We start from the raw sequence: 13302 nt of genomic DNA, 5'->3' as shown, positions 1-13302 counted from the left end.
TTACATATTCATGTGGCAACGAGAGAAGACATCGTTGTTGCCGTCATAGCCACAAGTATTGTCACCATCGTAGATCATGGTGGTAGGGGCCCTTTCGAACCTCATAGTGTTAAGACAACCCTCCTGTTGTTGTGGTGGTGCCTGATACATAATTGGAGGCCCCATGCCCCTGCCATTGGTGACGTATGGTACCTGGGCTTGGTCGACTGGTGGCTGCCCACTCATTTTTGTGGTGCATTCACTCAGGCTCTTGAGGATAGAGTCCACCTTCGAGCCCAGGGCTGTGAGCTCCTCGATGTTGTCTGGGAAGTGGCCACTTTTTAAGGCCTTATACAGGAGAATCTTGGTGTGCTGGTCCTGCTCCTCGCGTCTAGCCTTCTGCACCTGCTCTTGGAGCTGTACGATACACTCACGGAGGATGCTCTCTTGGTCCATCGTCTTCTTTAGCCGTGCCGCCTCTTGCATGCTCTTGAACTGATTCAGGATAGCCACTGCCTCGCCATGGGATGGGAACACCTCTGGCACCGCCATGCCCTCGCCATACACGACCACACATGCCTTAGCATCGGGCATGGCGGCCACCTCGCCTGCCTTCTTCATCAGGATCTTAGTGTGCTTCTTCAAGGCATTGCGCCGCGCCGAGTTATTGCGGATGTACCGAAGGGCCACCTTCTTGCTAGCCATTGTCAAGTGAGGGAAAAATCTGCAGATGAAGGAAAATTGCTTGTTTGGGTGAGTTGAAAACGAAAGTATGTGGCGTGGATTTATAGTGGAGGATCTACGAGGATGAGGACGCTATAACCATGCCAATGGAGGATCTGATAGATCTGGAGGCTGATCTTAATTGTGGCCAGCTGTAAATTTGGTGTCCATTTAAAATTTTAGATTTACTTCCTAAAACCGTAGATTTCGTCAATCAATACGAAATTTCTTGTAGATCGAAGGAGAACATATATGGAAGGTTTCTACATGCATCTTTACTAGTAGGACATTCCTATTTTAGCAAGATATTGCCAATTTTTTAATTTAATGTTATCCTAAGTTGAATGTTTATTGAAAATATAGATAATCACATCGAGTGTCCATTCCTTTTTGAAAATGTTAAGGAAATATCCATGAAGTATCACTCCTACTAGATGACCTGTTGCGCCATTGGCGCACAGACAAACTGCAGCCCGGAATTTAAGCTAACTATTTGAAGGACATTTTTCCTTGACCGTCTGCAAATGATTATGTTTGTATCGCATATGTATTTGCCTTGATAATGATGTTGCAAAAATAGCCTAGAGGCAATAATAATTGTATTATTTATTTCCAAGTTTATGACAAATGTTTACGTTCCATGCTATAACTACTATGGCTCTCGAGTCAACAATAACTAAGAGGCTAAGAGGAAAACTCATATGAACGTGTAAAAATATAAACGTTAAAATAGATTCCTTGTCTTGCCTCTAGGACTAGCTCAAGTGTTGCATGATGGTTTTATTTTCCTGAACGATCGTGCCAGCAATATTGAGGGCACGATGTTAGAAGAACACTTGTGTTGAATTGACCCAAGTTGGATTTTGTACTAGGAGATGATTTTGTCATAAGTCTATAGTCATAACATGGGAAGTTAATGTATTCATAATTCCTTAGACCATGAGAGTATCGAGTCACTCCATACTGGTCGATGCACTTTTGGGTTGTTCTAACGTCAACTGTAATAGGGTGATCATAACAACAACTTATAGGTTTATGAAAAACCTATGATGATGGACTAGATATATCTCTAGGTGTAATAGGCGATTTGCTCCTACAATGACGGAGAGATAGTCTTAGGGCCCTCTAGGTGTGACAGTATCCATCATTGTCTGGCTAGACACAACATGATTTGTTCACGTGGATGCCAAAATACGAGAATGAGAAAAAAGAACAAAACCGGTAACACAAAGACTGGTATAGTAAGCATGTGTTTGACTCACAGGGATACCAATATATCTCACCACACGATTTTTTAAAGCATGGCGAAGCAAAAGGAATTGCACATGGGAATTGACACGTCTCGAATGTATCCATAATTTATGAAGTATTCATTCTATATCTACATCAATTTTGTATGGTTTTGATGCACTTTTATAACATTTTTCTGGACTAACATATTAATATAGTGCCCAGTGCAAGGAACACAGCAATTCGGCGCTCGAGCCCAGCTGCTCCCGAAATCACCGGCGTTGGCTGCTGTTTCGGGATTCTAACAATTCCAGCTGGCCCGTCAGAACGGCCGCACCGAATAATAAGGATACAACAGATATACGGCGTGCAACAGTGCCTTCTGGTGGGCCAATTTCGTAGGGAGGGACGTCCAGGCGTGCGATGGCCTTCCTGGTCCGCGGACCAGAACGGCGCGTTTATGACTGAGCCGTGGACCAGGATGTCAGGAGGAGCGGCATAGCTGGGATGCGTCGTCGCGCCGGGGCCGTGGCCGCCTCGGGCTGATGCTAGAGGGCGCCTCCGTACTGGGAGGTCGACCTCCGCGTCGACGCTGCCGGGAGGTTGATGCCGCTACTTTGCTTCTCTTTGCGTCCGCAGGCTGATGGTAGAGGAAGCATAGATGGAACACCGGGCGCCGCGCCGCTGCCACCGTGCGCAAGCACGCCGGGGCTGAGTGCCACGACGGCGTCGAGGCTGAAGTTGAACCGCTGAAGGCCGGCCGTCGCAGAAGATGGCACCGCGCGCTGGGGCCTTGCGCCGGCTGTGTTCAAGGAGAAGAAGTGAATGGCGAGCTGTGGGGCATTCTGTGGGGGCGCTAGGACCTCGACGCACCGTTGGTAGCCAAAAGGCTAGGAACCGCCGGGAGGAGCGGCGGTGTGGCTAACCACCGACAAGGATTTGCGGATCATGAAATCGTTCTGCTGTAGCGTGCTGACAGGGATTTGGAGTAGTACTTTAACCGTTTTTAAAACATGCTCAATCAGAAGTCAGAACAATGCACATTTAGAGGAATGACAGGATATATAATTATCTTAAGGCATTTCATCAGTGGAGAGTCCATTACAGCATCGTACTACGCATCAGGAAAGCGGGCTAAAACACAGGGAGCCACCCTTGCATACTTGAACTTCACCTACAAGAGGACCGCCACATACCAAGCACCGTCAGCGTACAGCTAATTGGCTGAGCCAAAATACATGGTCACAACAAAGAACCGAACGAGAACAGTGACCATAAGATATGTAGCTGCTATTAACAGAGCAACAACAGCAAGCATTTGCGATCCAGCGGCCGTTGCGACTGTGGAAACTGGCTTGAAGAATGAAGACATGATTTAGTGGGGCGCGCTGGATCGGCTGCTGGTTTGGAACGGGCAGTCTGCGCGGCGTTGTTGTCTTGGTGCACGGGCTTGCTGTTGAGCTCCGGAGATCTGCTGAGGAGTAAGCCTATTGGCATACACATTCTGGAAACTGGCGAGACTGGAGAACACCAAAAAGTCATGCAGGAAAAATGTTCAAGCAAAGGTCAGAGATCTTTCAAGGGGCTGTGTTCAGCACTGTAAAAGAGGACAAGTTCAGTTTCACATCTGCTTACTTCGTATCAGCAGCACTTGTAGAAACGGCCTTCCTCGTGCGCGGTTGCATTTTTTTTTCTTTTGACGAGGGGTTCGTGCTCGGTTGCATTCAACTGCACCGCGTTGTACTCCTTTTTTTTTTGCGGGCAAAGAGTAGTCCTCCAACTTTGCATTAGCCACGGTCCAGTAAGGCCCAGGAAAATATCAGGTCCGTTGCACTATTCTGGATCAGGACGACAGTGCTAACCCAACGAACGGCAATAAATGCGATAGGGCCGTTCCTGTTTCTGCGCAAATACCGGTGACATACACGAGATAAATACGGGTCCTGGCACCGATCACGAGGGCATTCGATGGTCGTGATTCCAGGAGCATCTGAGCTCGGGCTCAGAACCGAATTTTCGCCAGTGCAAGTTCCTATTTTTAAAAATATTTTTCACTTGGCAGAAAAAGCATACCAAACAAAGTCAACCACAATAAAAATTTACGACTATTTTTTATGGAAGAAAACTGTCGGTGTACAAAAAGAGGGGTACACTTTTTGTACCCCTATAACTGTGCACGGGCAGTCTGAGCCACGGGCACCGTCACACCAAGCAAGCCAAGGAAGGTGAGCCAGGGAAAGACCGAAGCTCAAGAGAACTACGACGCCAAGGCCAAGACCACGAAGAGCAAAGGGGATGAAGCAGACTCCCCCGGCAAGATCCTTGCCGGGAGACAGTTCTAGCAGCCCTGGCAAGACCCTTGCCGCGGCGACTCGTCCCGCGCCTACGGAGCAAATCACCCTTGAGTCCACTGCCCCCAAAGGACAAGGATTCAGGAGACACCCCCGTGGCGGCATGCAGATCTTTTTGAAGACATTCAAGATCAGATACGCACTAAGGAGACGACAACCCTTGACGGGATCCCAGCCGAGGAAGACCACAAGGCCCCCGGCAAGCGCCTCGCCGGGGATGATAGCGGGCGCCCCGGCAAGGCCCTTGCCGGGGCCCCGACAAGGCCCTTACCGAGGACACCCGCAGGGCCACCATCAGGCCCACGCCGACTAAACCTCCACCACCGCATGCATGCAGCTGCCGACCCAACTAGCTGGGCAGACACCTGCGTGGCGGCATGCAGATCTTCATGAAGACCCACCACTGCGCCACTTCACCTGCCTGCCTACCTACGTGGCATCGCAGGCGTCGCTGGCCAGGGCGCGTGTCGACACAAGAAGGAGCGGCGACGGACAAGACAGATCTCTCCCCCCGTCCCCGATAAAGCAAGGACACCTAAGCAAGACACATTAAATGCGCCTTGTCATGTAATGCGAGGGATAACCTCGCATCGCTGTACCCTTTCCACCTCCTGTGTGCCACTGTGGCAACCCCTTTTTCTATAAAAGGAGGCCCGAGGCGACCAGAAGGAGGATTCGACTTTTTGGAGCTCCTCACGCCCCATAGCTAGCTCAAGAACACAAATATACAATCCACCAAAGCAGGAGTAGGGCTTTACGCATCCTCGCAGCCCGAACCTGGATAAACGAACCGTGTGCTACCTGTTAGATCCGCTCTTCTCATGACCCCGCGCCCCGCTAACCGTAGTAGGGATTCTTGTGATCCCATAGGTGTCGTTCGCCACCGACAGAAAGAGACCCAGGAAGCTTCAAGGGGGAGCCAGAAGGTGCCTAGGGGGCCCACAAGCTCAAGGGGCACGCCACCCTAGGGCGCGCTTATACGTCTTGAATGTATCTATGATTTTTTATTGTTTCATGCTGTTATATTATCAACTTTGGATGTTTTATATTCATTTACTAGCAACTTTATATCATTTTTGGGACTAACCTATTGACATAGTGCCCAGTGCCACTTGCTGTTTTTTGCTTTTTTTTTACTTCGCAGAATATCAATACCAAACGGAGTCCAAATGCCACAAAACTTTTTGGAGAATTTTTTCTGCCCAGAAGACACCCAGGAGGCCCAAGAAGTGCACCAGAGGGGGCCTATGGGGCCCACTAGGCACCAGGGCACAGCCTGGTGGGTACTGGAGCCCACAGGCACCCACTCCACCGACCTCTGTCTCTATAAATACTCTAAAATCCCAAAACCCTACGGGAGTCGAGAGAAAACAATTTCCGCCACCGCAAGTTCCAGAACCATGAGATCTAATGTAGAGGCCTTTTCGGCACTTTGTCGGATGGGTCAACGATCACTGAGGAGTTCTCCATCATCCTTGTTTCCCTCGGATGATGCGTGAGTAGTTTACCACAAACCTATGGGTCCGTAGCTAGTAGCCGGTGGCTTCTTCTCTCTTTTTGATCTTCAATACAATGTTCTCCTTGATGTTCTTGGAGATCTATTTGATGTAATGACTTTTTGTAGTGTGTTTGTTGGGATTCGATGAATTGTGCATTTATGATCAATTCTATCCATGAATATTATTTGAGTCTTTGCTGAACTCTTTTATGCATGATTGTTATATCCTCGTATTTCTTCTCCGAAATTTTGGTTTGGTTCGGCCAACTAGATTAATTTTTCTTGCCATGGGAAGAGGTGCTTTGTGATGAGTTCGATCTTGCGGTGCTCAATCTCAGTGATAGAAAGAGACATGACACGCATGTATCATTGCTACTAAGGATAAAAAGATAGGGCCTATTCCTACATGAATAGATTTTGTTTACATCATGTGATCGTTCTTATTGCATTACTCCATTTTTCCACGAACTGAATACACTAGATGCATGCTGGATAGTAGTCGATGTGTGGAGTAATAGTAATAGATGTAGAACCGTTTTGGTCTACTAATCTTGGACGTGATGCCATGTACATGATCATTGCCTTGGATATCGTCATGATTATTCGCTTTTCTATCAATTGCCCAACAATAATTTGTTTACCCATGGTATGCTATTTTCTCGAGAGAAGCCTCTAGTGAAAACTACGCCCCCAGGTCTATTTCCTATCATATTAAATCCAAAAATACCTTGCTGCAATTTTTATTTATTTGTTTTATTTTATGTTTTAGTTAGATCTATTTATCAAATCTCATACAATTTAATCTATCTCAATACCGAGGAGGGATTGACAACCCCTCTTACGCGTTAGGTTGCAAGTTTTTGTGGTCTGTGTGCAGGTGCTGTTTACATAGTGTTGCTTGGTTATCCTACTGGATTGATAAACTTGATTTCATAATTAAGAGAGATACTTACCTTTGTTGTGCTGCATCATCCTCTCCTCTTCGGGGAAATACCAATGCAGATACAAGCAATCACGCACCATGTGAGCTTGTGGGGCCCTTGGGACTCCCCCTAATGGGAATCCAACATTGCAAATCTCTCCCTAATAATAAAGCACGGATTGACTTTGTCGGGTTCACCATGAGAATATGTTTTTTCTCATGTCATAATAAGCTTTTATAATTTGCATGGACAAAATCGTAATATAAACGAGGTGGTACTAATTTGGGGATGAGAAATCTGTGATTGGGCCGTCGATCCCGCACGCACACGGGACAAGGTAAGGATGTCAATGGGTAGGGTATGGCCAGGGTAGAGCAATGCCATACCCATACCCGTATAGTCAGTAGGTACAAAATTCTACCCATACCCGTACCCATGGGTATGAAACTTTACCCATACCCATACCCGACGGGTACCCATACCCATTGGGTACCCAGCGGGTAGAACAAATAGTACATAAACTGTTCACAATTTTACACTCAATGATAGCACATTTGACAAAAATATCAGTTATCTCAGCTCAATAACAAGGCAGATGTGTACATGACCACTCTCAAAATATAAAAATCACAAACATACTCATAAGTCAATAGGAGTAGATGAGTCACATGACTAATTGACGATATGTTAACATTAGTTCACAACTGGGCAGGGTATGGGTATACCCGCGGGTACAAGGCTATACTCGTACCCTACCCATGACTTAACGGGTAGGGTATGGGTACTACCCATGGGTATAAAAGTCTACCCATACCCTACCCATGCGGGTACGGTACCCGCGGGTACCCGTACCCATGGGTAAAACTGCCATCCTTAGGACAGGGTCACGTTCTCCTCCTCTTCTAGCCACCTCTCTCCCATCACGCGCAGCCCCCACGCCGCCGCCCCATGTATGCGGTTGCCCAGCCTCCTCCGTCCTACCTCGCTGCCGTCAGCTCTGCCCTACCCCATCCCGCCCTCTATCAAGGATCTCCACCGATTCAAGCGGGTCTCTCAGATCCAAAACAAAATTCGTGTGAGAGATTTGGGGCTGATTGATCAATCCTTGGTTGGGATCTAGGCACGGCTATGGGGAAGATAGTGGTGGTTGTGTGCGTCGCGGCGGGACGGAAATGTTTACGCTGGTGCCAGCGGTGGAAGGGGGTGGAGCTTGTGGGCTCCGCGGAGGCTGACTTGAAGACGAAGGTGGCGGCGGTGATTAAGGAGGTTGCCCACCCGCTCCTTGAGATCGATTAATCCAATGTGTGAGTCCCATGTGTTCATCATCAAACTCATCCTCTCAAAGTACAATTAGTACAAGTTTATCTCTTTTTTTCTTTACTACTGAACTTTATTTTTCTACATACTTTTTTCTCTCTGTAATGACTTAGGATCATTACTATGTATTCAACCAGGGTTAATCAATATTTAGCCACAATATGTATGTCAGAAAACAGCTTCCACCTACAAAGAATTACAAGACAGGATACTCGGGGTTTAGAAGCTTGAGAAATTGTATGTGGAAATGGCCTTGCAAAAAGAACTTAGGTGCGTTCTCTATGAGAAACTGGATATATTTTTAAAAAAATTTAGGTCAGGTCTATATACTATCTTTGGTAACTGAACCATGGATGTTATGCTTATATTGAAAATAATTTGAAATTTACAAGGCAGTGGAGCCAGTTCATATTTTGTGAGCAACCAAAGTGCAAGCAGCCTAAATTAGTAATCTTCGAATAAACTGGCTTATGAAATTTTGATGGTTTTGTCAATAGTACAGTAGCACTGGATATTCTGCTGTTTCTTATATTTAGAATTTGCCCTGACCTGATTTTACTACTGTGGCATGCAGAAACCTTGATGCAAAAGGAAGCTCGATGAAGAACATATATAGGATTTCTTATTTTGATGATTAGCAAAGTTATTGCAGACAGCTTGTTTGTTGTCTGATAAAACACATCTCTGAAAATTCGATAGACCCTTTGATCGAGTTTACATCTGTTATCCTGTCTGTTCCAAATTTGATTTAGGTCTATAGGCAAGGGCTAAACTGAATCATGCTACTACACAAGGGCTAAACTAAACCATACTACTACTTCCTACACGCCCAATTACTGATGATAGGAACTAACAGTTGGGCTGGGCGATGTTCCCATGCATGGTCGCGCTATGTTAATTAGTGTGTGTTGGCCGTAACATGTTACTATTATTTTTCCGCAGAGGAGCGAGGGCCTGGCGAAGCACGTGGACCAGTTATCGTTACGGTGGATGTTGCACGACGCGCGCGCTTCGGTCTAATTAGCATGTACGCTAAGAAATAAAGTGTGCATACTTAATTTAGCATGTCTAAACACTTTCTTTGACTGCTGAATTTAGAACTGCTGCTTGGTACGCACTATTAATTTTCATACTGACAGGCTTAACCAAATGTTGTATCAATTGGGTAAAGTACTCCATTGCACTTCCAGGCAAACTTCAGCAATTAGTCAGAATCCAATGTCACTCATGATTGGTATCATGGGTATCCATTAGTACTACCAACGTACTGTAGCCAGGTACAATCAGTACGGACATGCACTAATCAGCATCATCTCTGCATCCTAATTATGCAGTGAACTTGCCGCTGATCAATTACAGTTTTGAAACAATGCTGAAACTCTCACACTTTTTCTTGGCAGAAAATAGCTTACAGAACATAGCCAATAAATTTTTTTGTATGAATCCGAGCTTACTAATTTATTTGTCTGGAGATAAATTGGTTGTAGTTTAACACTTGGTTGTTGCTTCCTTATTTTTCGAATGTACCCCCCTTTCAAGCACACATAGGTTGATTCAGATATTGTAGAACTCTACATTGTATTATATATATTATTTCTGTTGTTTTTCAGCTTAGCGGAAAATTTCATTCGAAGATTTGACTAGCATCCAACCAGAGGAATAACCCGAAAGGTTAGCAATCTTACAAGTTTGAAAAGTGTGACAACGGCAGGGATTTTGTTTTTCTGGTAACACAGTACTTGGTCAGGTTTTACAGTGTGGTCCCAGGTCTCATAGGTGTGAAAGCTTTGCTATATGTATGCTGTTGGAGAAATTATATAGCTGTTGTGGTGAAAATTTCTATTTATGGTTAAATAAATCATGTTGTTTCTGCTTTGTTAATAACCATGCCTACTATGATCCTGCGCCTCTTACTCTTTGTGTAGGCTTGCTGTCAAAACAACAAACTTAACATGTGCTTGACTAACTCAGTCAAGCTATTGTTGTAGTTGTCTGATATATGAAAGTGTAATGTTCTCCTCATGTCTATTCTGATGTTTCAACTGTACTACTTCTCTTGAGAAGTTTTCATGGTCCCACCCAGATTATATGCCATATTAGATCATCGGATTACCTACTAATCGACCTGCCAATGACTACAACGCTTGGTTGATTGCTTGTGGATGATTCTGCAATGTAGTGAAAGAATTTCAGTAACTAAATCCGCACGAGAGTGGCCTTTTAGATCCCGGGTGTCTAGGCACCCTCTTATCTCTGCCTTTCGTCCAGAATCTAATGCATGCAGATCTGAACCACGTACTGTAGCGCCAGTCTTATTAGCAGTCCTAGTGGCTCGTTAAACGCGGCATGATCAGCATATTTGAAATGTTTCTGGGCTAGCACTGTTTTGACGTAGGCTGATTCCACCTAGCGGGAACAGAGAAATCGACTTTGGACTTGACATGTCGGGTTCATGTATAACAGAGAAAAATGTTTAGGTGCCGCTCCCGTGTGAAAGAGGAGGAAGAAGGTAATGTGACCTGTCCTTTCATGTCTACGAAGAATAATATTCACGCATGCACAAAGCTGCATGCACTGCCCATGACCTGTCCTTTCAACAAGGTCTACCGCGATGCACTGTTCTACCTATGCAAAAGCCTAGTCTGCATGTCCCAGGCGCCGGCCCTGTCTATCACTTTATCTGCTTAATTAAATCTGTCATCAGTAATGGTCTGCTGCTGCGTGCGCCACTGCGCCCCACTGCACGAATCTTAAAATGGTTGGGTGCCCCTGATAAGAGGGTGCCGGGGCTCCCGGGTGCCATGGCACCTTTTCAAAATCCGCACGCTGTTCTTCAGCAATGGACAATTTCTGAAACTTTTCTGGATTGTGACCGATATGATTCAGGTGCAGAAATGTTAGATGTTGAATGCTATAGGTCTGGCGATACATATGCTATTTGCGAATTAATTGACCCAATCTTGCCTCACTAGCTATGAGAAATAATTTAGATGAGAGTTTATAAAAAGCATGTCTAATACCATGCACTACAGTGGATACCGTCTTTGTTTATCGGTGCAGTTTAGTAGCACATCTTCTCGTGATCTCATTTGCTATTATATTCCACGAAAGAAACATTTACGTAGGGTTTGGTTTTGTCTTGGAAGTTCATAGTATATTGTAGGAATCGATCACGACATTGATGGATATCAAAGAAAAGTGAGTCTGGTTCACGATGGTGTGCGAAAGGTGAGGCTGCTTTGCGCTCAGGACAGTTGACTAGGAACTCTTTGATTTGTATCACTACCACTGGCTTGGTATCTGTACGTAGATGTGTACGCGTACATATAAAAATTAATGTTTTGGTTTAGTATTTTTCTTAATTCTCAAGAGCAAAAAGAAAATACGTTATCAGTGTGTACGTACAATATTATACACATCAAGCCGGAATCAAAGTCAAATTGAAAGCGAAGAAATGGCTAACCCTGACCGTGCACCTCTCCATCCCTTGGGTTTACTGCTTTGAACGCTTTAACCATTTTGTTATTATTATTGCTGTTCAATCAGGTTGCGACGAATCGGATCGGGATGAGTAGCTAGATGTGGATCGATGGTGGCGGCTGGAAAGGGTTAACCCTCACCGTCTACCTCTCATGCTGCTCGGTGGTGACATGTGATCATCCACAGCTATCCGACGTATGAGGACTCGGAATGTAGTGTTGGTGTTTACTCCACAGTGAACCACATGACCTTTCCTTGAAGGATGCATGGACACGTGCGGACCATCCCCCACCCCCTCCAATGAAACAAGTCTATAACATTGATTCAGAAGCGAGAGGGCGAGTCTGTAACATTGATTCAGAAGCGAGAGGGCGTATGAGGGTCAGTGTACATATGGACCAGGTGCATGGTGTAGCTCGCGCAAGGCGGCCCTCATGTCTAGCTCAACGAGATTAGGTTTAAACATTTCACTACGCTAGCGCGGTTCAATGACAAGTGTGTTGTGTAATGCTTGAACTCATCGCCTTGGCATATGTTCGGGTGCATTGTGATCAGGTGGATACCACGACCACTGTGTCAACGAGGGTGGAAGGACGATAAGCAATTACATGGCTGGGGTAGAGGATGTGGGCCTGCATGGGTCTTTGAGTCATGTTCGGCGTGTGAGTTTGTTTCTCCCGTTGCAACGCACGGGCATTTGTGCTAGTTCCTATAAATACAGACCCCTCGAAAAGTAATCTAGAACTTTTACTTTGCCGTCGCGAGCCTCTATTCCTATAAATACAGAAACTCCTAAAAAATATTAATTGTGAGCGAGTCATTTACGTCTTGAGTTACAACATAATGCTTACTGGGCAATTAAAGAACTTAATATGATTTCAAGCTTGCTGTCGAGAAGAGATTATTTGATATTAGTTATCTAGATGAATGGAGAATTCAAGCATATGAAATTGCCAAATTATTTAAGGATAAAGTTAAAAGATGGCATGATAAAAGCATTCAGAAATGAGAATTTAATGTCGATGATAGAGTTCTTTTGTACAACTCTCTTTTAGACATTTTGCAGGCAAACTTCTCTTCAAATTGTAATGCCCCTACATCATCAAAGAAGTTTACTGCCTTGGAGCCATCAAGATTAATAACACCGATTGGTGGGTCGACACATGTGCAAGTGTTCATGTGTGTGCTGATATTTAATTTTTCTTCTTCTTACCAGGTCATAGGCCATGGGTCCATTTTGATGGGGAATGGCACAAGTGCTTCTGTTCATGGTGTTGGCATGGTTGATCTGAAGTTTACTTCGGGAAGGATTGTGCAGCTGAAGAACGTGAAGCATGTCCCCCCATCAAGAAGAACCTCGTTAGTGGCTCCCTTCTGTGTAGAGAATGGTTTAATTTGGTCTTCAAGTCTAATAAATTAGTTGTTACGTAATATGGACCATTTGTTGGAAAATGTTATGAGTGTGGAGGAATGTTACGCCTTTCCCTCACAGATTTTTGTAATAAAGTCGTGAACAATATTCATTCGAGTGTTAATGAATATGAGGTTTGGCATTCACGTCACATTAGTTTCGGTGTTATGATGTAGCTAGCAAAGTTAAATTTAATCCCTAGTTTCGCTTTAGCCAAAGGTTCTATGTGTCATTCATGTGTGCAAGCTAAGCAACCTCGCAAGCCTCACAAGGCTACAGAGGAGAGACACTTGGCACCACTAGAACTCATATATTTTGATCTTTGTGAGAAGAATGGTGTTTTTAATAAAGGTGAAAAGAAATACTTCATGATGTTGATAGATGATTACA

At 44.9% G+C, this 13302-nt stretch overlaps 1 protein-coding gene across 1 annotated transcript; it reads right to left on the bottom strand.

Annotated features, from left to right (window-relative positions):
- LOC119314954 (agamous-like MADS-box protein AGL80) lies at positions 1-684 on the bottom strand. The gene has a single exon (XM_037589635.1). The coding sequence runs from the start codon at positions 682-684 to the stop codon at positions 1-3; it is 684 nt and encodes a 227-aa protein (XP_037445532.1).
- Positions 685-13302: the final 12618 nt, after the last annotated feature.

The sequence above is a fragment of the Triticum dicoccoides genome, chromosome 6A, assembly GCF_002162155.2.
Source record: "Triticum dicoccoides isolate Atlit2015 ecotype Zavitan chromosome 6A, WEW_v2.0, whole genome shotgun sequence".
Taxonomy (NCBI): Eukaryota; Viridiplantae; Streptophyta; class Magnoliopsida; order Poales; family Poaceae; genus Triticum; species Triticum dicoccoides.
Note: the sequence above shows the minus strand (reverse complement) of the source record. Positions and strands in the feature narration are given on the sequence as shown.